The 26,468-nt window shown below is 39.3% G+C and overlaps 1 protein-coding gene across 1 annotated transcript in view; it reads left to right on the forward strand.

Moving 5' to 3' along the window:
• LOC126340649 (potassium channel subfamily T member 2) overlaps positions 1 to 26,468 on the forward strand; it is a 1,715,804-nt gene that overhangs the window by 1,508,810 nt on the left and 180,526 nt on the right. Inside the window, exon 15 of the mRNA XM_050001706.1 lies at positions 8,412 to 8,713. Coding sequence (XP_049857663.1) covers positions 8,412 to 8,713 — 302 coding nt within the window. The remainder of the gene's footprint in view (positions 1 to 8,411; positions 8,714 to 26,468) is intronic.

Genomic DNA, 26,468 nt, shown 5'->3' on the forward strand with positions numbered 1-26,468 from the left:
GGAGATCTTGCTGGCCAGGGTAGTTGACTTACACCTTCTAGAGCACGTTGGGTGGCACGGGATACATGCGGACGTGCATTGTCCTGTTGGAACAGCAAGTTCCCTTGCTGGTCTAGGAATGGTAGAACGATGGGTTCGATGACGGTTTGGATGTACCGTGCACTATGCAGTGTCCCCTCGACGATCACAAGAGGTGTACGGCCAGTGTAGGAGATCGCTCCCCACACCATGATGCCGGGTGTTGGCCCTGTGTGCCTCGGTCGTATGCAGTCCTGATTGTGGCGCTCACCTGCACGGCGCCAAACACGCATACGACCACCATTGGCACCAAGGCAGAAGCGACTCTCATCGCTGAAGACGACACGTCTCCATTCGTCCCTCTATTCGCGCCTGTCGCGACACCACTGGAGGCGGGCTGCACGATGTTGGGGCGTGAGCGGAAGACGGCCTAACTGTGTGCGGGACCGTAGCCCAGCTTCATGGAGACGGTTGCGAATGGTCCTCGCCGATACCCCAGGAGCAACAGTGTCCCTAATTTGCTGGGAAGTGGCGGTGCGGTCCCCTACGGCACTGCGTAGGATCCTACGGTCTTGGCGTGCATCCGTGCGTCGCTGCGGTCCGGTCCCAGGTCGACGGGCACGTGCACCTTCCGCCGACAACATCGATGTACTGTGGAGACCTCACGCCCCACGTGTTGAGCAATTCGGCGGTACGTCCACCCGGCCTCCCGCATGCCTACTATACGCCCTCGCTCAAAGTCCGTCAACTGCACATACGGTCCACGTCCACGCTGTCGCGGCATGCTACCAGTGTTAAAGACTGCGATGGAGCTCCGTATGCCACGGCAAACTGGCTGACACTGACGGCGGCGGTGCACAAATGCTGCGCAGCTAGCGCCATTTGACGGCCAACACCGCGGTTCCTGGTCTGTCCACTGTGTCGTGCGTGTGATCATTGCTTGTACAGCCCTCTCGCAGTGTCCGGAGCAAGTATGGTGGGTCTGACACACCGGTGTCAATGTGTTCTTTTTTCCGTTTCCAGGAGTGTATGTTTCCATCTGCTACAATTAGGCAATTATATTTTTATGTTTGTTAGTGTGTTAGAAATATTTGCAGCTTATCAGTGACTAACATAGAAAGAACTGTGGAAGATATACCCAGACAACTTGATCTGACTAGGTTCATCTTTGCTCAGTATGAGATATGAGATCTTCATATTAACAGCTTAAGTGTTGTCAGCAAATGCTTGAGTGTTTTTAAAATTTCATGCATCATATTGGTGTTGGAAATATCAAGCTTACAGATGTCACCTCGCAAAACATGAACTGTGCACAAATGAATCAAATTTGCCAGAGGAAATACAGATGTCCTTAAAATATAAACAAGTTTATGTTTTGGATAACTTATCTTCACTACCACTGAAGCTAGTCCTGGTTAATGTGTGTGGATAAAGTTAAGATAATGCAACTTTGCAATCACTAAACCCAGCTTTGCAGGTTGTAAAGTTTAGTAAATGAAATAGTGGGAATCAATTACAGTCTTTTTTTTATATTTAACACAACTGGCCAGTTTGTCTAGTAGAAAAACTGTCCATCATCTGATGGATGTATAAAACCAATAAAGCTTTGTATGGTGTGCAGTATAGAAAACTGTTTTTTTTTTTTTCAGCGCTGTTGGGGGTCGAAATTGGATAGTGGTGGCATCAGAGTTTCATCATATTGTATATGGTAATTATTTACACGACCCATTAGCCATCACTGTAAAGGAAATGCGTGGGCCACCCCTATGGAATACTCAATCTAAATCTACATCTACATCTACATCCATACTCCGCAAGCCACCTGACGGTGTGTGGCGGAGGGTACTTTGAATACCTCTATCAGTTCTCCCTTCTATTCCAGTCTCGTATTGTTCGTGGAAAGAAGGATTGCCGGTATGCCTCTGTGTGGGCTCTAATCTTTCTGATTTTATCCTCATGGTCTCTTCGCGAGGTCTACGTAGGAGGGAGCAATATACTGCTTGACTCCTCGGTGTAGGTATGTTCTCGAAACTTCAACAAAAGCCCGTACCGAGCTACTGAGTGTCTCTCCTGCAGAGTCTTCCACTGGAGTTTCTCTCTCATCTCCGTAACGCTTTCGCGGTAACTAAATGATCCTGTAACGAAGCGCGCTGCTCTCTGTTGGATCTTCTCTATTTCTTCTATCAACCCTATCTGGTACGGATCCCACACTGCTGAGCAGTATTCAAACAGTGGGCGAACAAGCGTACTGTAACCTAATACGTTGACCAAAGCAGCTAGGCTAAGTAAACATCATTCAAGATTAAACCAATGCCCAGAAATTCATCGTTTTTTGCATTGTGATTTGTCAGAGTTAGTGTGGTTCAGGTAATGGTGATGGGATGGGGGTTTCAAAACTTGTTTACAAAACTCAACGAGAACTCCTCGTCATGCTGGGTTCACTTTCTTTGCAGATTGTACATCAGTAGTGTGATGAGTGTGAGATATGTACATGATTAAATAAATGTCAATGTGTGGTTATTATTTCAGATACAGTATGGCTCCTTGTGATAAGCAGTAGTAGACATGATAATCATCATAGTAACCCACTGAAAGTGGTTTAGGATAAGGTAGCCACAAACTGGTCTCCCTGTAACAATCCATCAATCTGGGTATGTGTCATCCAGATTTGCATTAAAATAAACTGAAGCTCCAATGTTTTGCAGCCACATTATCTGATAAATATTTAGTCGTGCCTTATTAAACTGGATAGGAAGAATATATGTCAGAAAAATGAGGTAAACTGACTCGTTTAGTCTTGTTGAGGCTAGATACAGCGCAATGATCTGATCCAAAATTATCCCAGTCCACATGTTCACATTGAATGTGTCTTGATTACAACTAACAGCTTGTGTACACAGTTTTTAGTGTGCCCAAATATGAGTGTTCTCTTAGTTCAGAATGCTAACTCATTGGTAAATAGCACCAAAGTCAGCAGTTGTGTATAGAGTGGTGTAAAAACAGTGCTCAAATTGTATTTGTACATCTCTACTTCTGTGGGCTGGACTTCCTGCAAATTGTATAGATGCTGCTTTCGTTCACAGACATGTTTGCATGTTGGTGTGACATGTACCCAACGATTGTGTCACTAGCAGTGTGTTGGGGAACAGTTCATCTTCAAAGTGTCCCAAACCATACTCTTCGTAAAATACCGTTTGAACCAAGCGTCAGGCCCGGATCTAGGGGCAGGACAAACAGAGGTTTCTGCCCTGATTGGCTATTTCAGTGGGAGCCAAATTCGAATTCTTTAAGAAAAAAAACCTTGTTTCACAAAGCGTCTAGCATCCAGCGCACGTTGGTCTATCAATTTTTCATATGATTTTGAAACCCATCCTAGATGGTTTCTGAAAATTTTCTGACACATTCTAAGTCGAATTCTGAACCAATGATAAGTTGATTTTTGGATGCGTGCATAGTGTACGTGATGTCTCTGCCATGGGAATCCCCGTCTCATCTGGAAATAAAAGACTTTCCTGAAGATAAAAGGGGACGGCGACGGAGCTATACAAGTTGAGCCGAATAAACACGAACAGGTAAACACCAAACACTGTTCCTGTATGTGGTTGACTGGGTTTGCGAATGATCAGCGTTATTATAAATCCATAGATTCAGACTACCAAAGTTGAAATTAATGACTAACGGGAATAACAGGTAAGAGAGATAACATATTATCTTCGCAGTGAACCCAAGAAAATGAAATTCCGACAGAAATGTTTTGCCAGGACGCAACACTACTATAGGCTAGTTGTACAGTCCCCAGTTAGCAGCCGTTAAATTTCTGTTCTCGGAAAACGCTTTGTACGAACACCTAATAATGCCTAACCAGAGAAGAGACATAGGTTAACTGAACCGGTGAGGTTTAGTGAAGTTACTGGAGGATAAGTTTTGACAATGACAAGATCAGTTACAGAATTATTGATGACAAGATTGTTTTCTAGAACGAGGGAAGAGAAGAAATGAGGACATCACGCAAATTATATGAAAGAATATGACGAGTCCTAATAAATATAAAAATTTTGTTCTACGGCATCTCGATGTCATGTTTAAGAAACTGGAACGTTTGAGTGAAATGTGAAACTATTTACTAACTAAAAACTTTTGTTTGTAGTAGGCCTATTACGCATTTGATTTGGAACCGTAATTCGTGAATTACGTTCTGTCGTGTTATTTTTGTCAAAGAGGTACATAAAAATGACAATTTGTACCAAAACAACCTCGCTTATTTGGCGTGTGTTAAAATTGCGGCAGTACATTATTAGAAAGGCCTATTTCGTTTTATCTAACAGACAGTGACAAAATAGATGTACCAGATCGAGAAAGCACGCCAGTCTTCGTCACTATTCGTATTAACATTTTTTTTTTTCAATATTAGGCGAGATTTTGATTTTTCATACGTAGCCAAACGTCTGAGGAACTTTGATGAGCTGATAGATTGTTTCGTAGAAAGGAAAGCACCTTGTGTGAAGCTGTAGCACAAGCAGAGAGAAAAAGTGCTATGACCTAAGGATTGGAGAAATGTGTACTGTCTTGCTTGGCTCTTGCCTTAACAGGTTTTGTTTCCTATATTTAATTGCTTGTCACACAAAAGAGAAAGTTATCAGCTAATAGGCAATAAAGAGTTCAAATGTTTTGAAGAGCTCTTATTCTCTTCGTCACAATTAATCTTACTCAGTATTGATGTTGGGTGGTTCCTTTTTTAAAAAAAAAAAAAAAAAAAAGGAAAGAAAGAAAGAAAAAAGGTGATTAGGATGTCAAACTGGCCGACTTAGAGCAGGTGAGGCAATAAATTGATGATTTCCATTACAAAATATATACGTTTCAATTCCACATAGCGAAATACAGTGACATGCCGATAGAAGAAAGTTGTGTGAAAAGGCTCGACACTGCACTTTATCACACTTACGACCAAGTAACGTGTTGCATTTCCTTGAACATATATGTTTTATACATCAAACTCTTCATAAAAAATGTGCGCTACAAAATGAACATGATTTCATAATTTTGAAAAATCGTTTTTTTTTTTAATTTTTTTTGTGTCCTATCTGAAATGCTAAATGGCAAGAGGGTGGAGAGTCCACTATCAAGTTTTTGCCCCTGTTCGGAAGTATCGTAGATACGGGGCTGCCTGCCAAGTGTGAATGCCTTTTATCTAATGCCAGACAAAAATTCAGAAGAATTGATACACCATTCAGAATGCCTACCTACATAAGTAAATTTTTCAGTACAGACAATTGAAAGCCCAACTATGAGACAGGAAGAGCGCTATTTAACAAATAGAGAAGGTGTTGGGCAGCCATGGGGACATTTAAAAGTAGACTAAGCTATCAAACAATGTTCTTCCTCAGATGTAGAAAAACAACCATACACAATCATAATGCACAATTCCCACACATGAGGGCGCTGTAGTCTCTGGGAGCTGAGGCCTGAATTCAGATTAAATGTCTCAGTACCTGGTTGTATTGCTGCACATCCAGGATAATATAACAAGCACAGAAAACTTGCTTTTCTAAATAAACACTCTCCAATTTTTGAAAAAATTTAAGTGAAAAATATACCTTCTTGCAACATCCAGTCTCGCATAGTTTTCTCAGTTGCTGCTGTCTGCTAGGCAATTATAATGATGAAAAAGGCTTTGGGAAGTATAAGGCATATGCTGAACTGCACTATGAGGCATACGCCATTAATCTACCTTAAATTGATGGCTTGTAGCTCGCATAGCTAACTGTGCTGGCAAAAATAATCCTAATATGAACTGATTCACCAATTCTCAAACTTCGACAGTCTGCAGCATCCAAACAATGCATTTCCAGGCACGAGGTCCCTCTTGAAAAATAACCAGTTTGATGTCTCGACCAACAAAGTGAGAATCATTGTTAGTGCATTTTGGTACATCCTGTAAATTGCTTGGCCATTTTCAAATCCCTTTCTTGTGACTTTGATATAATTATAGGGTCACTTCATTCTTGAGTGAAGTTCCTGTATTTCATCAATCTCCGAAAACAATTTAAAAAATCACTTGTAGAGACTTCAGAATATTTAGAAATGTAAAATAAACAATTATTATGACTTCATACATAGTGTAGTAAGGGAGAAAAGTAATATGAGATTAACTCCCTGGTATTTTTGACCTTCAGAAAGCATTCATTAACATAAGATAGAATAATGCATTCAAAGAGAAGAATGGAAATAAAGATCAAATGAAAAAAATGTAAAAAAGATTGGTCAAATGTTTTGTGAAATCACTTGTCTAAAAGTAAGAAATAAAATGGATTAGAGAAACATTTGGATGCACCTTTGAATGATGTTCCAAATCATGTATTTTTTTGTTATTGGTAAAAATGGGTGAACGAGAACAATGAGGCAACAACAACACTTATAAGAGAGGCATTACTTCTTGCATACACATATTCTGTTTCTTGATATTGAGGAAATTCTCCAGTGAAACATTTTGAAACCGGAAAAATTGTTGACACTTCAGGCATAGGTGAGAGAATTATGTCAAAGCCACACAACAGCAGACTGCATGGTCAGCATTCCATCAAACAAATATCTTCAAGTGCTCTTTAAAATTCCAAGGTTATAAGTTAAACCTTGGACTTTAAATTCTCAATCAGCATCTGAATAGCTGTATGGTTTCAAGCATCATTCAAAGGCACATCAAATGTTTTACTAATCTGTTTTATTTTTCACTTTTAGACAAATGATTTCACATACCATGTGATTACTTTTTTAAGTTTCTAGTGTTGTTCAGCATGAAATACAATATATTTAAATACTGATCAGCATTCTGTTATTGTTATTAAAAGTTTGCAGATTAATGGACAGCAGAGAAGTTTCAATTTATTTGATATTTATTTCATTTTTTCAAAATGAAAGAAAGAAATCCACAACTTTTAATGTGATGAGAAGTGGAAGTCCGGCAACTTCCGCTCTCTTGAGATGGTTGACCTAGCTCACTGTTGTCATCATCAAAGGGCAGTCTGATTGTAGCTATAGTTAAGAGCTTCTGCTCTGTAGCTGTAGTTAAGAGCTTCTGTTCTAAGATGTGACTCAGCATCAAAAGGTAGACAGCCTATCAGACACACATACTTTTCAACACCTTCTGGTGAGGCACAGCCCAGAATGCAAGAAAAAGACCCAGAGATTAAAATCCCAATATGACATAGATTTAATGAGTAACAAATCTTCGTTTTGCCGAAGTATTTCATACCAGAAGGCTGCAGGAGGAACAGTTGTTGTCTATAGTTGTGCGACAACAGTGAGACAGAGACATTTATGAAACCATTTTCCTAATGTCTTTTGTTCCTCAAATGTCATGAATTTAGTACTTGGTTCAAAGGAAGCCATTTAGACAGATAAATTTCGCATTACAAATTTTTAATTGTGAAAAAGCAAGGTCTTTAAGAGTGAACTTCTTGACACTTATTTACATAGGTAGTGGAAGCGGTTCATGAAATATCTAAATTTTTCCTCAAATCATTAACTACATTTTTAATTACCCTTATTTGTTTCAAGGAATTAATCATTTTTTACAAAACTGCTCCTTGCACTGGTGAATGTGATACTCCATTTGTCCGTTTCCCACTCTTCGTTTGGCTACAAAAATTCAGACAAGAATCCATAGTATAGTTTTCCATAAAGTCACTAACTAATTATCCTTGATCACCTGTATTACTTTCAAGCAGTTAAATAAGATGTCTTGCTGTCAGTAATGTTGGACAGGGGTAACTGCTCTCATCCAGACTGTATAATGGCGATAAATGAGCAGTAGTGTAGTTGTGTCGATAGTTGCACTCAGTTTGATGGTGTACTTCACTCTGATTGCCTCAGTAGGCTAGGAATGAAATAAAAAACGCTATGATTGGTTCTGATCATGTATGGAATTGATGCTGTTAAATTTATGTGTCAGGATGTGTGTTACCACTACATGAAAACAAAGGCATTATGCAGTCCAAAAGGCATATTTTTATATGTTTGGTTTTCCAATACTGATGATCTGCAAATTTTTGTCACCTAACTATAAGTTGGAAATTACATCAGAATTTATGACTATGCAAGTTCTTACTATAAATAATCAATGCACATTACCAAAAACAAAACAATTGGTCACTGTGTCTTTCAGCTTTGTGATCATTTATTTATTGAAACTTTCCATTTAAATAACTTAAATTTCATTCTAGATGTAGATGTTGAGTGTATTTCACCAAAGTTAAAATAATGAATAAATTAATTGGTTTGGGCCATAGGTATAATTTTTCTATAAGTAACAATCAGTAATGCAAACAGTATCTTTTAGAGTGGTATTTGCATCAGTAATATTTGTAAGAACCTCATTTTTTCTCTCTAATTAACAGATATGGAGTAGCACTTGTTGGTGTGCGACCAGCAGAATTACCTGAATTTTATGAGGATACGATACTACTTAATCCTGGCCCGAGACATATAATGAAGAAGAGTGACACATGTTACTACATGAGCATTTCAAAGGAAGAGAACTCTGCCTTTATTCTTGGGAACCAGCAGAATCAGCTGTGTGCAGAAAGTGGAACTACAGCAACAGATGACAAGGATCACAGTAAGGAGACTGGTGATGGGCATAACACTAAAACTGATGGTACCAAACTCCAACTCCAGATTCCAAACTCCATCCACGTCAGTGAGTGTTTGCATGGCTTTCTTCTTTTGCTTCATTTACAGCATAGACAACACATTGTGCAGTGAAAACGGAACTTCGGAAAGAACAGCATTCATGAATAAAGAAAAATGAGCAGAAGTTCTGTCATTACACAAAAACAACAATTATCACTCAGCCACCACTTTTTTCTTCTTTCCCCTCTTTGTAGTGAAGGTATTTTCTTCAGTCAGTGTTGTATTATACCTGCCTCTTTAAGCCACACAACTTTTTAACTGTTGTATTGTTAATTAACATTTTCTCTTCAGTACCCATCATCCTCACCTGAGACGATTGACAGAGGACTTCGAAAATATTTGAATAAATCAGCTCATTGCATACTATCATGAAACAGGGAGACTATGTCACCGATACAGTAAGCAAGTTGAGATGACAATGTGTAAAACGAAGGCTTTTTTTTTCCTGTGGAATTGTTTTACGAAATTTCAACAACAAATTTTCTCCTCCAAAGGTGAAAATATTTTTGTGACACCAATCTACATAGGAAGGAATGATCATTTTAATAAAATAACAGAAATCAGAATATGCACAGAAATACTTAGGTGTTCATTTTTCCCATGTGCTCTTCGAGAATGGAGCACCAGAGAAAGTCCAAAGGTGGTTCGATGAACCCTCTGTCGGGCACTTAAGTGGGAATTAGAGTTGCCATGTAGAAGTAAAATTTAGCTCTCTGGACAAAAATACATTCAGTGACCTCAGATGTACTAGGTCTTAATCAAGTTACACTTTGCAGACTGAAAAACCTATCTTTAACTAATAATATCGCCCATCTTTACTGGCATTTCCGAAAGTTTTTGGAAAACTTTGCTGCAGTCAAAGTTGAAGCTTCGTAAAAATTCACTTTACCCTTATGTTATTGTGGATGTGATAGGAACTCACAGGAAGAGTTTATTTTTGTGTTATGACAGAAATTCTTATCTCATGCTGCTTATGATAACTGAGCATTTCACATTTTGAGTGTTTCTGTGTGAGCTGTTGGAAAGGAAAAATGTTGACTATCCTGTAAATGAAGCTGGGTGTAGCTAACTGGTCATAACTTTTACTTCTTGGTTTGTTGATGTCATAACCTACTTCATATTATATTTGTTGTTATGTGGTCCGTGTCTCATCTGTCATTTACTGTTTAATCTATTTGATGTCCTTTCATCTGCTGTGTTTTTGCTTCATACATACATGTGCACTTCTTAACTGCACTGTGTTGATAGCTATTTGCTTTTTGTCATGTTGGTGTTTTTCATTCTAAGCATTATAGCACCTAATTTCAAATTTAGTATGTGGCCAATCTTCTTGTCTCTTATTTTTGTAATTTACATACAAGATTAGACAAAACTTTCCTCTTTCACTTTTTAATGTGTGCTTGTACTACTACATAAGATGTCACAAAACCTTTAGAAAACATTGTGGCACACTAAATGTACACTCATGTACTGGAAAAACACCTTGAATGTCTAGAGATAGGACATGTACATTCACAGTACATGTACATTAGTATGTTGTGGCCAACCAGATCACCAAACTCATCACGAATCAAAAATGTGTGGGATACGATGAGATTATGGGTGCAGTTCTGTGACCCATTGTTGACCACCACGGATGAACTTTTGAACCAGGTAAATGCAACATGGATGACTATACCATTGGGTACCATTTGCACACATATGAGTAAATGCATTAAACATGGAACAAGTTATCAGGGCCAAGGACGGACCTTGTGCCGACTAGGCAAAAGGATACTTGTTGAACTGAGATGACTGAAATGCTACTCATTTATTCATATGACTTGTTACATTGTCTGGTATGTCTAAACACAGTGATGCACTTGAACTGACCAAATGAGTTTTTCTTGAACATATAAAGAAAGCATTAGACTGAGAACTGCCATATGTTATAAAGCATAGTGCCACGCTGTCTGCTTATCGTCTAGACGGTGGTTACGCAACACGTCTGCTGGTTGCGTAAGCCGTTTTGCAATTTCAGACATATGGTAGGTATGGTAAGCAATTACAACTCTATAATTAAAACTTTCAAGTCCAGGTACACTAGAAACTCCACTACCACCTCTCACTATGGCAACAGTGAACCATCCATTTCCCTGAGAAAATGTGTCGTTTATATCCAAGCTAAAATTAAGTGAACATCCAAGAAAAACACAAGGTCCATCAACGAGGGCATGCACTGCAACACTCTTCACTGGAATGCGATTCTTCTTGTCTCCTGATGTAGTTGTAACCTCAATGTTTTCTATATTGTTGTAAACTGTTGTGCCACGACGACGACGATATCTCCTGTAAGGCATGTATTTAGCCTCTAATGACCTTCAAAGCCATGAACTACATTGGTGTACTGCTTCAACATTGTGATGTGCTTGAGATACATCACCTTGAGGGTACAGGGTGTAACAGCTACACACTGTGTCGCATTCTGGAGCAAATGATGCCTGTCGTCTGGACTCTGAGGTCATTTTTGTATCATTCCTGCGACTGGCAGAGAAGGTTGAGAAGACCAGCCGTGCATGTGGAGTTTCAACAGAGCTCAGGTCATGGCCCTCTGGTTCTGACTCGAATGGAAGGACTGAACCAGAGACTTCAAAAGTTCTGTGACAAGCTGTCGCCTTCCGGACTTGCACCACAGGTTTGATAACCGTAGTGTCCCCCTAAATTGGTCAGATGTGCACTAGAGGCTGACTGTGTGTGTGGTGCACATGAGGGTTTTTTAGATTAGGGAACTCTCCATCCAATCCAGACAATGATAGCTGTAGGACACCCGGAAGTATCAGTGTAAGATCGAAAGAAATGCCTCCCTAATGGCAGACTGCCAAAGCATTTGCAACAAAGTGCCAGAGTTTGAAGCGCTTATGAAAAAGCAATGAAGCTCAGATAATACTAGGTACAGATAGTTCGTTGATAATTGTAATTGATAGCGGTGAGATTTTTGTGGAAAATTAATTAAAGGATAGGCAAATGGGGTGTGTAGGTGGTGTACTGGTCGCAGTAGACAAGAAACTCAAATCCTGTGAGATAGAAATTCAAGCTGTATGTGAGTTTGTTTGGACAAGACACAGTATAAAGGGTGGTCATAAAACAGTAATTGGATCCTTCTGTTGCCCACCAGACTCATCTCCTGATGTAACCGTAAACTTTACATGAAAACCCTCATTCACTTGTATGTAGTTTCCCCAATTATACTGTAATCACTGGTGGAGACTTAAATCACACAACAGTTAATTGGGGAAACTACAGTTTTGTTATTGATGGGTGTATAAGGTGTCCTGTGAAACTTTAGTAAATACCTTCTCTGAAAACTACTTTGAACAGATAGTTAGGACGCCCATTCATGAAGGAAATATATTGGACCTAATGGTAATAAATAGACCTGGTATCTTTGAAGATATCTGTGTCAAAACTGGTATCAATCTGTGTCAAAACTGGTATCAGTGACCATGATGCAGTTGTAGCAATAATGATTACCAAAGTACAAAGGACAACTAAAACTATCAGAAAGGTATATATGGTCAGTAAACTAGTTAAAGAATCGGCATTGTTAATATAAGATTGCGTGCGGCGCTTTTAGCATTTGTTAAAACTGAGGTCTACATGGAGCGTTCATACTGACAAAAGAATAAAAATAAAATAAAATAAAACAATATCAGGGATTGTATTTTGTGTTATCACATTAAAATATTGCTGCAGTGTATCTTTACTGTAGTGAAATTGAATTAAAAAAACCTTGTACTAAAGGAAAGAGTTTCCCATTTCTGTTAATGTAATAATCTTCATCTTGCCGAGAAGTAGCCTATATATGAATTTAATGGAATGTGCTTAGTTTTTACTTTCATACAACATAAAACAGCATATTCACTTTCTTCTCCTTAATAATTATGGTGCAAGCCTTTTAATGCGTCCGTTTATGATGTAACGCAATGAAATTTTTCCTACACAAGATGTCTGCCAAGAATGGTCCAGCAGAGATCCGACTTCCTCAAATCCTGCCCTGAAATGAGATCCATCCTTCATTAAATCCTCCCCACTCCACCAAGAGTGTCTTTCCGCCGTCCACCTAACCTTCGTAACCTCTTAGTTCATCCCTATGAAACCCCCAAACCACCTTCCCTACCCTCCAGCTCCTACCCTTGTAACCACCCCCGGTGTAAAACCTGTCCCATGCACCCTCCCGCCACCACCTACTTCAGTCCTGTAACCCGGAAGGCTTTGTATGTGGGAATGACCAGCAACAAACTGTCCATTCGCACGAATGGACACAGGCAGACAGTGTTTGTTGGTAATGAGGATCACCCTGTGGCTAAACATGCCTTGGTGCACGGCCAGCACGTCTTGGCACAGAATTACACCGTCCGGGTTATCTGGATACTTCCCACTAACACCAAACTGTCAGAACTCCGGAGATGGGATCTTGCCCTTTAAGTATATCCTCTCTTTTCGTTACCCACCAGGCCTCAGCCTCCGCTAATTTCTAGTGGCCGCCGCTCATACCTCACTTGTCATTCAACAACATCTTTGCCTTTGTACTTCCACCTCGACTGACATCTCTGCCCAAACTCTTTGCCTTTACAAATGTCTGCTTGTGTCTGTGTATGTGCGGATGGATATGTGTATTCCTGGGATTGGAATGACTCCTTACCCTCTCCCTTAAAACCCACATCCTTTCGTCTTTCCCTCTCCTTCCCTCTTTCCTGACGAAGCAACCGTTGGTTACGAAAGCTTGAATTTTGTGTGTATGTTTGTGTTTGTTTGTGTGTCTATCAACCTGCCAGTGCTTTTGTTTGGTAAGTCACATCATCTTTATATATATATATATATACCAAGCGGGAAAGTGCCGGTAGACAGGCACAATAAATAAAACACACAAACAATCACACAATTGATATTTTGTGTGTTTTATTTATTGTGCCTGTCTACCGGCACTTTCCCGCTTGGTAAGTCTTGGAATCTTTTTTTCAATATATTTTTCCCACGTGGAAGTTTATATATATAGAAGGGCAAGTTCCCATCTCCGGAGTTCGGATAGGTTGGTGTTAGTGGGAAGTATCCAGATAACCCGGACTGTGTAACACTGTGCCAAGATGTGCTGGCCATGCACCAAGGCATGTTTAGCCACAGGGTGATCCTCATTACCAACAGACACTGTTTGCCTGTGTCCATTCATGCAAATGGACAGTTTGTTGCTGGTCATTCGCACACAGAATGTGTCACAGTGTAGGCAGGTCAGTTGGTAGATCACGTGGGTGCTTTCACACGTGGCTCTGCCTTTGACGTGTACACCTTCCGGGTTACAGGAGTGGAGTAGGTGGTGGTGGGAGGGTGCATGGGACAGATCTTACACGGGCAGTTACAAGGGTAGGAGCCAGAGGGTAGTGAAAGTGGTTTGGGGATTTTCATAGGGATGAACCAACAGGTTACGAAGGTAAGGTGGATGCCACAAAGACACTCTTGGTGGAGTGGGGAGGATTTCATGAAGGATGGATCTCATTTCAGGGCAGGATTTGAGGAAGTCGTATCCCTGCTGGAGAGCCACATTCAGAGTCTGATCCAGTCCCGGAAAGTATCCCGTCACAAGTGGGGCACTTTTGGGGTTCTTCTGTGAGAGGTTCTGGGTTTGAGGGGATGAGGAAGTGGCTCTGGTTATTTGCTTCTGTACCAGGTCAGGAGGGTAGTTGTGGGATGTGAAAGCTGTTTTCAGGTTGTTGGTGTAATGGTTCAGGGATTCAGGACTGGAGCAGATTCGTTTGCCACGAAGGCCTAGGCTGTAGGGAAGCGACCGTTTCATATGGAATGGGTGGCAGCTGTCATAATGAAGGTACTGTTGCTTGTTGATGGGTTTGATGTGGACGGATGTGTGAAGCTGGCCATTGGACAGATGGAGGTCAACATCAAGGAAAGTGGCATGGTATTTGGAGTAGAACCAGGTGAATCTGATGGAACCAAAGGAGTTGAGGTTGGAGAGGAAATTCTGGAGTTCTTCTTCACTGAGAGTCCAGATCATGAAGATGTCATCAATAAATCTGTACCAAACTTTGGGTTGGTAGGCCTGGGTAAGCAAGAAGGCTTCCTCTAAGCGACCCATAAATAGGTTGGCATACGAGGGGGCCATCCTGGTACCCATGGCTGTTCTCTTTAATTGTTGGTATGTCTGGCCTTCAAAAGTGAAGAAGTTGTGGGTCAGGATGAAGCTGGCTAAGGTGATGAGGAAAGAGGTTTTAGATAGGGTGGCAGGTGATCGGCATGAAAGGAAGTGCTCCATCGCAGCGAGACCCTGGACATGCAGAATATTTGTGTATAAGGAAGTGGCATCAATGTTTACAAGCATGGTTTCCGGGGGTAACAGATTGGGTAAGGATTCCAGGCGTTCAAGAAAGTGGTTGGTGTCTTTGATGAAGGATGGGAGACTGCATGTAATGGGTTGAAGGTGTTGATCTACGTAGTCAGAGATACGGTCTGTGGGGGCTTGGTAACCAGCTACAATGGGGCGGCCAGGATGATTGGGTTTGTGAATTTTAGGGAGAAGGTAGGGGTGCGGGGTGTTGGTGGGGTCAGGAGGTTGATGGAGTCATGTGAAAGGTTTTGTAGGGGGCCTAAGGTTCTGAGGATTCCTTGAAGGTCCGCCTGGACATCAGGAATGGGATTACCTTGGCAAACTTTGTATGTGGTGTTGTCTGAAAGCTGACGCAGTCCCTCAGTCACATACTACCGACGATCAAGTACCACGGTCGTGGAACCCTTGTCCGCCAGAAGAAAGACGATGGATCGGTCAGCCTTCAGATCATGGATAGACTGGGCTTCAGCAGTGGTGATGTGGGAGTAGGATTAAGGTTTTTTAAGAAGGATTGAGAGGCAAGGGTGGAAGTCAGAAAGTCCTGGAAGGTTTGGAGAGGGTGAGTATATAATCAACAAAATTTTGGGCTAACAGCCAGATGTTTGCAACTTCCTGCCACAATATTTTGGTGCAGAGTTCCTACAACATCTGAACTCTATACACAAACATATAAAATTTGCTATGGAGTTAGAGAAGGAGAGTTGTCTGCCATTTTTAGATGTATTGATGCGATGTAAGAATGATGGCCCACTTGGTCATTCGGTATATACAAAGCCCACTCACACAGACCTTTACTTGCAAGCCGCTAGTTGCCACCATCTGGCACAAATGATGTGCGTTTTGAAGACATTGGTTCACTGAGCCCACGTTATCTCTGACACTGATAGTTTGCGAATGGAACTAGAGCGCCTGCAGACTATATTTCTGAAGAATGAGTACTCGTCCCAACAAGTGGAGAGAGCACTGTAGACCTGTAAACGACAGAACAAAGAAGAGGAAGAAGCTTTTAAAACGATTGCCTATCTACCATATATTGGTAATATTTCAGCACAAGTAGACAGAATACTACGAAAATATAAAGTGAAAGCAATCTTTCGCCCTCCTGCAGAAATTTCATCGCTGTTGGGATCTGTCAAAGATGACCTAGAGCTGCGCAAGGCAGGTGTTTACAAGATTTTGTGTGAATGCGGCAAATCTTACATAGGGCAAACAACGCATACTGTGCAGGATCACATTGTAGAACATCAGCGGCATACTCGTGTTCTTCAGCCTTGTAAGTCTGACATCGCTGAACACTGTATTTCAGTTGGTCATGCCATGAATTACAATGAGACAAAAATAGTGACCCTTATGTCTATCTTTTGGAGTTCTATTATTAATGAATCCATGGAAATATGGCTGTCTGACAATGAGTCTTATTAATCGTGATGGCGGTTACCAATTGAATTCGGCATGGAATCCAATTGTCAAAAAACTTTGTGTCCTCCGTAGCTAGTGTAGGTCTGTGATGGAACCATGGGAAGACAATCGAATTGATATTGACGCAGCGAGTTTTCACCACGGAGGGCGCACAGTGCAGCAGAATCAAACATGCTCAAGTAGTGCATGCGCAACACCAAGTGAATCCACCACGCATGTGCCTGAGGGGTCTTAAATACCAGAGCTCAGGGAGTTTTCACCAGTATCACCTGAAGATGGCCAGAAGTCCCTGTGCCGAAATATTGTGGCAGGAAGTTGCAAACATCCTGTAGTTCGTTCGAAATTTTGTGGAACAATATGTACGCCGGGAAAGTTTTAAATTAAGAGTGCACCCAAAATGATATAAAGAAAATATCCCCATAAGACCAGTCATGAATTATGGACAGAGGCCATGCTCAACTGTTAAGTCAAAAATTAAATAATTTAATTAACAATCGTAATACTTTTAGTAATCCATATTTTTGAAGTGCCTGACTGAAATGAGTAACCAAATTAAAAAATATTTACATCCCACCAGAAAGTAAATTACTTTAATCAGACCTATTGAACTTGTATATGAATGTCCTTGTAGAGCAACCATCCTGAACCATGAATATAACATCTGTTTCTCTGGTTTACTAAATACAGTATTTTGCTTATCTGAAATTTTTGAAAAGTGACCCTACATTTGCATCATTATGATGGGCTCCAATATAAGTGTAAGTATCTAGACACAGCTCGGTCTTTTTGATGTTGCAGTAACTGACATATTGCAATCATGAACAGAATTTTTATTCTCTCCTCTATGTAAATAAATGAAACATGGACAATAAATAGTTTAGACAAGAAGAGAATAGAAGCTTTCGAAATGTGGTGCTACAGAAGAATGCTGAAGATTAGATGGGTAGATCACATAACTAATGAGGAGGTATTGAATAGAATTGGGGAGGAGTCTGTGGTACAACTTGACTAGAAGAAGGGGTCGGTTGGTAGGACATGTTCTGAGGCATTAAGGGATCACCAATTTAGTACTGGAGCGCAGCGTGCAGGGTAAAAATCATAGTGGGAGACGAAGAGATGAATACACTAAGCAGATTCAGAAGGATGTAGGCTGCGGTAGGTACTGGGAGATGAAGAGGCTTGCACAGGAATGAGTAGCATGGAGAGCTGCATCAAACAAGTCTCAGGGCTGAAGACCACAACAACAACAACAATGTAAATAAGCTTTCACGCTTCAGTGGAATTTTTTTCTTTGTTACACATTATGAAATAGTACTAAGTGTTAAGTAAATCCAGCTGCTGCTGTTCTTATTTACTTGTTATTCATACACTAGGCCACAAATGCTTCAATAAATGTAAGTAAGGGCATTGATATTTTCTTTAGCTAGATTTGGCAGTAATTACTGTGTCCTCTGTAACTGAATCTACATGAAATAAATGAAAAATAATCTGGCTGTCACCAAATTACTAAAATCTCTGTTTCAGACATTTCATTTGGCACAAAATCAAAGGATAAATGTGATCTTGAACTGTAGGAATTATCAGTTCCAGTGTTTGATACTGGCCATACCATGGTGACCTGCTCGCTAAACGCATGTATAATTTTTAAATATCTAAGTTAGTTAGGCATTTACAGTATTTGTAGAAATGTTTTCTTCCTTTCTGATTTCATATAGCTACAGTGAATAGGCTCTCTCACTTCTATATGCGCTCTGACTGTGAACTTTACTAGTTACCCAGAAGAAAAATTTGTTATTCTGACTCTGTTTTGTCACCAGTTTTAAATTGTACTACATGTTGGAAATGGATTGTTCAGTTAAAACACTACATTTTCAGCACAGAGCTTGTAGGCTTTTACTAACACAAGTGAGCAAATCGTGTTCAAACCAACTGCTCAAGAAACATGTTGAAGATGAGATTAGTTAAGTACTTCTGATATATGAGACATATAAACCAATAAATGCATCCTATAACACATTCAGTTGCACACATCATTCTGTAGTAGCAGTCCAAACAACTTTCTGCAAGTGTTAAATGTCAAGCATCATTGTCCATACACTGGAAGTGTATATGGTGTGTAGTTTAACGCTGGTCGGTGTGGCTGAGCGGTTCTAGGCGCTACAGTCTGGAACCGCATGACCGCTACGGTCGCAGGTTCAAATCCTGCCTTGGGCAAGGCTGTGTGTGATGTCCTTAGGTTAGTTAGGTTTAAGTAGTTCTAAGTTCTGTGGGACTGATGACCTCAGAAGTTAAATCTCATAGTGCTCAGAGCCATTTGAACCTTTTTTGTAGTTTAACAATAACCATCCATTGAGAGAAGTGTATTGTAAAAAGTTTCTTTTATTTCAGTAATTTGGGTAAGGGGCAGCTCTCTTGCAGCCCAAATATTTCATTTTAAAAGAAAAGCTACTATATTGTGAAAACACGCACAACTTAAAACTCATGCACAAGTTAAATATTAAAAATTATAACTAAGGGCTGATGCATTATACCATTGTATTTCCAACTCCATTCATTATTTTACTTCTTTCTAATTCTCTGCTTCATGCACATTACTTCAGAAAATTCTTCCTTAATTCTAAATTAGTGCTTGGTGCAGTAGTCTTCTCCAGTTAAGGAAACTTCCTTTCTTCCATCCTTTTGTTTTCATCTTCTTAATTTTTATATTGATTTTTCTTATGTTCACTCTTGCTTCTGATTTCTGCTATGATTTTGCATGCAAAACAAAATAGTTCCATCCACACTGCTGATGTTCCTTCTGGGTATGTGAATGTTTTTATTCTGCGTAGTCTCACTTTGCATTCAATGTATGAAGCACTTTACTCCATTTAGGCAGTTCCCCTATATTGTCCTCAGTTTCTCTAGGACGTTGTCATCTTTGGATACCAATCAAACTTTCATTTTACCTTTTATTTTGTTCTGAATGTTTTCTTTCATTTTTTATTTTGTTGATTGTGTTGTGGTCTTCAGTCCAGAGATTGGTTTAATGCAGCTCTCCATGCTGTTGTATCCTGTGCAAGCCTCTTCATCTACAAATAACTACAACAGTCTCCACCTGTTGAATCTGCTTACTGAATTCATCTCTTGGTTTCCATGTCACACTACCCTCCAATACTAAATTGTGATCCTTTGTTGTCTCAGAATGTGCCCTCTACCAGTGCCTTCTTCTAGTCAGGTTGTACCATATATTTCCTTTTTCCCAATTTCTATTTTGTACCTCCTCATTAGTTATGTGACCTACCCATCTAGAGTAGAGTAGATTGTTATTGGCCCTGGTAATCATATAGTATACAAATAGTACATTCTGGTGTAGGACAAGTCAGTGTATTACAGAATATAATATTAGAATATAATAGAGGGAAACATTCCACAAGGGAAAAATAAGTCTTTCCGCTCCTGGGATTAAAACCCACATCCTTTTGTCTTTCCCTCTCCTTCCCTCTTTCCTGAAGAAGTAACCATTGGTTGGGAAAGCTTGAATTTTGTGTGTGTGTTTGTGTTTGTTTGTGTGTCTATCGACCTGCCTGCACTTTTGTTTAGAATATAATATTTGCATTACTTTCAGTATTTCTACATTAAAAGATCGCTGAGTTACAATATACAGAGCAAATATTGTACAAAAATAAAGAGAAGATATTTTAAAGCAGAAAGAGCATGTACTTTACTGGCAGATTAATATTTGTATTAGAACAACATTTACATGGTAAATCATTAAAGTTCTAGTAACATTTATGTGATACATCACTAAGGCAAAGACACAAATCGTTAGTGAACTTCCTGAAAGAATTCATGGAGGCTATAGAAGCAGTGATGAATCAGATATGCCTTAGCAGTTGACTTGAAATTGGCCAGGTCATTTATTGATTTAATTTGTGGGGGGAATTCATTATATATAACTTTCCCATAATACAGGGTTCCTTTTTCATTCAGGGTGGTATGGATGGGTCTAAGTGAAGGTTTCCTTTTTGCTTGGTGTTATAGGAGTGGATATTTCCATTTTTCTGGAAGAGAGTGGGGTTTTCCATTGAGTATTTTTTTCACAAACATGGTTATCTCATTCACATATATACATAGAAGTGGGAGGATTTCTAGCTTTATAAAGAGTGGTCTACAAGTTTTGTTCCGTTTTACACCTTTGATTATTCTTATAATTCTTTTTTGTAGCCTAAAGAGCTTTTGGCTAAGAGAAGAGCTACCCCAGAAAAAATTCCATATTTCAGTTGTTAGCATATATAAGCATAATACACAATTTTCAGAGAATCTTTGTTGCAGCCTCCCTCTAATATTCTCATTAAGTAGCATGTAGTGCTTAATTTCTTACAGACTTGTTCAATATGCATCCCACATTTAAGACTGTCTTGGAGCCATACTCCCAAGAACTCAATGTTGTCTAACATTCTGAAGGCCTTTGTCAAAATCTGAGTCTGAACAGTTTGCTCACCTTTTTTCACATTATAGAAATTTAGTGCCACTGTCTTATATGCAATTATACCAATTTGTTGTGACTGAACCAGTTTTCAATATTGTTGAGTGTCTCTGTTGTAGACTTCTGAAGCATTTCCATTTCTTTCCCACTTACTAGCACACTTGTATCGTCAGCAAACTGGATGATGTTCTTGCAGAATTTGTTTAGGTCATTCACAAATAACAGAAATAGAAGAGGTCCCAGAACTGAAACTTCTGGAACTCTATATGTAAAGGTTTTATAGTTTGATTAGTGTTGAGTGAGTGTGATGAAATTTTGATGCTGCGCTTCAACCATTTGTTATCAACCATTTAGGTATGACTTTATCCAGTTGTTAGATGTTCCTCTAATCTCCATGTTGTCAAGCTTAGGCAATAGTTTTGTGTGATCTATGATATCAAAAACTTTAGAGAGAGCTAGGCAAATTCCAGTGACATCTACGCCATTATCTAGTTTCTGAAGTACTTCACTCAATAGTTCAAACCATGTTGTGCTGTCGATAGTATTTTCTGCTCTTCCAGAAAATCTACTACTCTTCTTTGAAAAACGTTTTCTATGGTTTTTGAGACTACATATAGTAGAGCAATGGACCTGTAATTAGCCACTTTATCCTTTTTACCTTTTTTGAATAGTGGTTTGAGCTTAGCTGCAGTTGGACATGATAGGAAAATTCCGGTTTAAAAGGAGCTATTACAAAAGTGAGCTAATGGTTCAACAATAAGATTGCCACATTTTTTAATAAAGCTGTCTGGGATGTCATCTATTCTAGTAGAATGGTTCACTTTTAAATTTCTGATAACTGACAGGACTTCTTTCTGGGTTACTGGACAGAGAAACAATGAGGTAGGATTTATGTTGGTATTTACAGACGATAATAGGCAGGTTTGGTTTCAGCAGTTAATTACTCTCTTATATTGCTAAAAAAGTATTGAATACATTTGCTATTCCTTTAGGATCATTAATTTCTTTTTCATTACAATTCAATTTAATATTGAAATTCTGAGGAGAATCATAGTCAGATTGCTGTTTCACTATACTCCATACAGCATTCATTTTGTTATTAGAGTTATTTATATAACAGTCATTTTTATTACTTTAGCTTCTTTGATCACTTTTTAAGTATCATTTTATAATTCTTGAAATATAAAAGGAATTCATTGGATACTGTGAAAGACTTGGAGATCTCATATAATCTCAGTTTTTCAGCACGTGGTTTTTTTTATACCTGTTGTCAACCAGAAATTTTTTCTGTTAAGCCTACTACTCTTGATTTTCTGATTTTTAACTGGAAATGATATGTTAAAATAATGTGTAAATATATCTATAAATATGTTGCACTTCTAACCTTTAGCATTCTTTTGTATCTCCACATTTCAAAAGCTTTTATTCTCTTCCTGTCTAAACTATTTATCGTCCGTGTTTCGCTTCATATACACCATACAGATACTTTTTAAAAAGACTTCCCTACTTTTAAATCTATTGTTGAATTTATTATCATCAAATATAGAACTAATTGGCAAGAAGTCTTTCCTGAAAATATTTGTATGAAGTGTAGCCATGTATGGAAGTGAAACATAGTAGATAAACAATTTAAGAAAGAAGAGAATAGAAACTTTTGTAATGTGTTGCTACAGAAGGGTACTAAAGATTAGGTGGATAGATTACACAACTAATGAGTAGATACTGAATAGAATAGGGGGAAAAAGATACAACCTGACTAGGAGAAGGAGTTGGTTGATAGAACACATTCTGAGACATCAAGGGGTCACCATTTTAGCAATGGAGGAACGTGTGGGGGTAACAATTCTTCCAGGAACATCATATCATAATAGACATTGATCTTCTAATTTTTGTCATCAAATTGAAGAAAATGGCGAGTCATATAAAACACACAGAGTATTCCCACAAGGCCACAGAAACTCCTTTAGTTGTTTTCTTTTTTTTAGTAGTTGGTATGGAGTACAATTTCTTACTTCCTTTTAGGCACTTTCCTTTTTCTCTCAATTGTACATTTCATTAGGTGCACTCGATCATTTTAGGTGTTGTAAATAGTTCACCATTATATCCTTAGATATTATTTTCTCCCTTCTGCATGCTGTTCTTTTAATTGGTTTACTTGAATGAGATGAGAAAGTGTTTGTTCATTGTTCTAACTTTGATACATTGCTATGTTCCTAGAAACTTTTAAGAAAATCCTTTTCCTTCTACCATTCGTTTCTTTAATATGACGTGTGGATTACTCCTTATACTTAGCAATCTTTTTGTGTTAAAATTAATAAGCCAAACACCATTTCCTTGCAATATTTTTTTCTTTCACACTAACTTAGAATTGCTTTCCCTAAAACAAAATGTAGACTGCCAAAACAGTTCCACATAATTTTGCAAAAATTTTAATTAAGTGAATTGAACATACTGTTATAAACTGTTAGTAAAGAATATTTAACTTTGTAGACACAGTTTTCATTTTCGTGTGTACCATATCATTCTTCCTGGTAGGCGAGTGCACCAAGTGGCCTTGTTTTCAGAGGAGAGTCCCCATGTTATTCTGTGAGCATTTTGGATGTGATGTCATTCTGTTCTTGTCAACCAAGGTGCTGTTGTCAGTTCTCCTTGTGCCAATCAATCAAAAGCAAGTGCCCATAGCTCCACGCATGCATGTTGTTGTGCGCACAGCGCCATGAACTCAAAACAGCTAGCAGCTGACACAGGCACGCTGTTCTTCACAGTACTGAAAAGTGTGTTTGAAGGACGTAGTGCTGCTCAAATTTCACTGACCGTGTGTTTCCATGCCTGCATAATAATGATAGGGTATTTGACTGTGTTCTGAAAATTGTCATAAATGCCATATTATGTCATTTTATTCTCATTCACATTGATGAATCAAAATGTGTCATTTATGATGGTATATTCTAAAAATAGTATGGCAGGAATCTTTCATCTCTGTCTACTATTGTTAAGGATTCAATTAGAGATAAATACTTGTGACAAGCAAAAGTAAAAAGATGATTGCTGCTACTTTCATTGGCAGTAATTTGGAGTGTACTCTTGGATTCCTGTCTAACCACACACTCAGAAATCGCTATGTATTCAGAGAAAAATGGTGAACTATTTGTCACAAGAAAACTACAAATGTCTCTGACAGTTGTTTCACGCACAGCAATTTCATCTTTCATTTTTTAAACATAAGGAAGTCACAAAATCAGAGGTACTGAAGATCCACTGGGAAAGCTGGAAGAGTCGCAAAGATACTCACTATTGAGAAAGTGTGGTCTTACTTGTAAATAACAATGAATATTGCAGAAAAATACTTAACTTTCATGAATAATGAAGTCTCAGAATGTGTTACAAACATGAATAGGGAAAAAAAATTTAAGTAGTAGAATGCAAACCTACGGTCTCTGGCATAACAGTCTGTTGCCGTACCACTTGGCCATGATAACTTGTGTGCAGTGAGTTTTCTATTACTGCTGATAGTAAGAGAGAGAAATGCTGGTTGATTTTATGGGAGAGGGATGCAGGTTGATTTCATTGCTGAACAGTGCGGATGTAAGCCATAAATCCATGAAATTTTTGAAGTTTTCCACTATAAAGGTTCACAAAATTCCTTTTCATTGTTACTTAAAAATTGTAAACATGCTTCAATAATAAGGAACTAAACCATTTGCAGGAAATGTTTACAGTCACTAGTAATTTCTGTTGACACTCATGTCATATATGCAAGTAGAGCTGACATTTTGAAATTTAATGATTTTTAAACTCTTAAGTACACAAAAGTAACAGGTATTTTGTGAGACAATTGACCAGAAATGTTTTTTTAATCTTATAATGACTCACAGTAACAACAATACAGACCATGTTTCTAACAGCAGAAAACAGCCTGTTATGAACTCACTTTCCACTCAGATGCATCATAGTGATTCTTCAGTAAACCATAATCATTAAATCTGAAACTAAACCAGTCAGTATATCTAAAATAACAACTTCTAGCTTCAGACAAATCACACTGAACTGAACGAGTGATCATGCTGAAAACTAACTGAGTCTCACTATAGTTGTCGGAAAAACAGCGGGCGGACCGATTGGTAACAGGTCTCAGAAGCTTGCAGAATAGCAAGTTTGGCTAAAGAACTGAAAATGATGTCACTACAGAATAAGGCCCCAGGCACATGCCACAAATTAGGTGCAAATCGAGAAATGTACGGGAGGTAACAGACTTGCGGTGATGCAGCCAAAAACGAATGTAGACAGTACATGTTTGCTCTTCAAGCAGATATCTGAAATATTTTATCACTGAATAAGTACTGAGAAGTTCCCTGCCATATTATGAGTAATTATTTTGGGCAACGGCAAATACTTTGTAAGGAAACCAGTAGACTTACAAGTAGACTTACATCTTGTTTCTGTTGGCTGGCTACTATTGGGGCAAAGTCTGATTTCATCTTCCAGCAATGCATGTTCATTTTCCGGACTGTTGTGTTGCTTGCGGAATTTGGTAGCCATTGGGAGGGATGTGGTTGTTTACGCAGTGGTAATCTCCACAAACATGCCAATATCAATCTGATTTAGTGCTGTATGTGGAGAACTGTCCCACTATGATTCAAACAAATAATTTTTGGTATGATATGTACCAGAAATCTTACTTCACATTATGCCCTTCATATGGGTCTTGTCCATAAGACTTGCAGAAGACTGTATGGCCATTAAACAATGAGATGTAATGTTTAACATTGTGTTTAACTTCTTTCAGTCTGCCATATAGTTTTGCTAACACTGAAAATTTCTTTAAAATTTTGGAAAGTCTGCAGGAGAGATTAAGGGAGCTAACTGCGCCAGTCAGTGAACATGGAAGCACGTGGCAGTACAGCTGGTAGCAAAGGCCACTCCATGTCCATGTCACATCTTGGTGCAGAAGGGAGCTGCAGGGGTATAAGCAGCACCAGTGTGGTTGGTACTACAGAGCCTTCAGACATCCTGCCCATCTCAGGTGGCCTAGAAACATGGGGAGGTGAAGGTGTGCACGGGATTGGCAAACAAGGCTGTGAAGGGAAGGGGAGGGAAAGCTCTGAAGCAGGAGGGGAGATAGCAGAGGGTCCAGTGATGTGTATCTGCCATCAGACCTGGAGACAGCAGCAGCTGGGTCTCCCACTGCAGATAGAGTGATTTTGATGGCCTGCCACTGTCTGGGCCCCCATGGCCAGAGTGAATACGCAGTGTCCCTACTGCTGCCAGACCACCACTGGAGGATTATCCTAGCATCCACAGCCCCATGCCCAAACATGGATGCCTGGCTAGAGGTGTGAAGACAGTGCCACAGATGGCCCCACAGGTGTTTTCAGCAATAAATGGGAGAGCATTGTGACTGATGGCCATGGGTGAGTTCCTCTGGACTTTTATTCCCTCTCAGCATCAGCCTGCAGGAACTCAAAGACGTGATAGTGCTTCATTGGTAGGAATGTCAGCCACGTA

The sequence above is a fragment of the Schistocerca gregaria genome, chromosome 1, assembly GCF_023897955.1.
Source record: "Schistocerca gregaria isolate iqSchGreg1 chromosome 1, iqSchGreg1.2, whole genome shotgun sequence".
In the NCBI taxonomy this organism is placed as follows: Eukaryota; Metazoa; Arthropoda; class Insecta; order Orthoptera; family Acrididae; genus Schistocerca; species Schistocerca gregaria.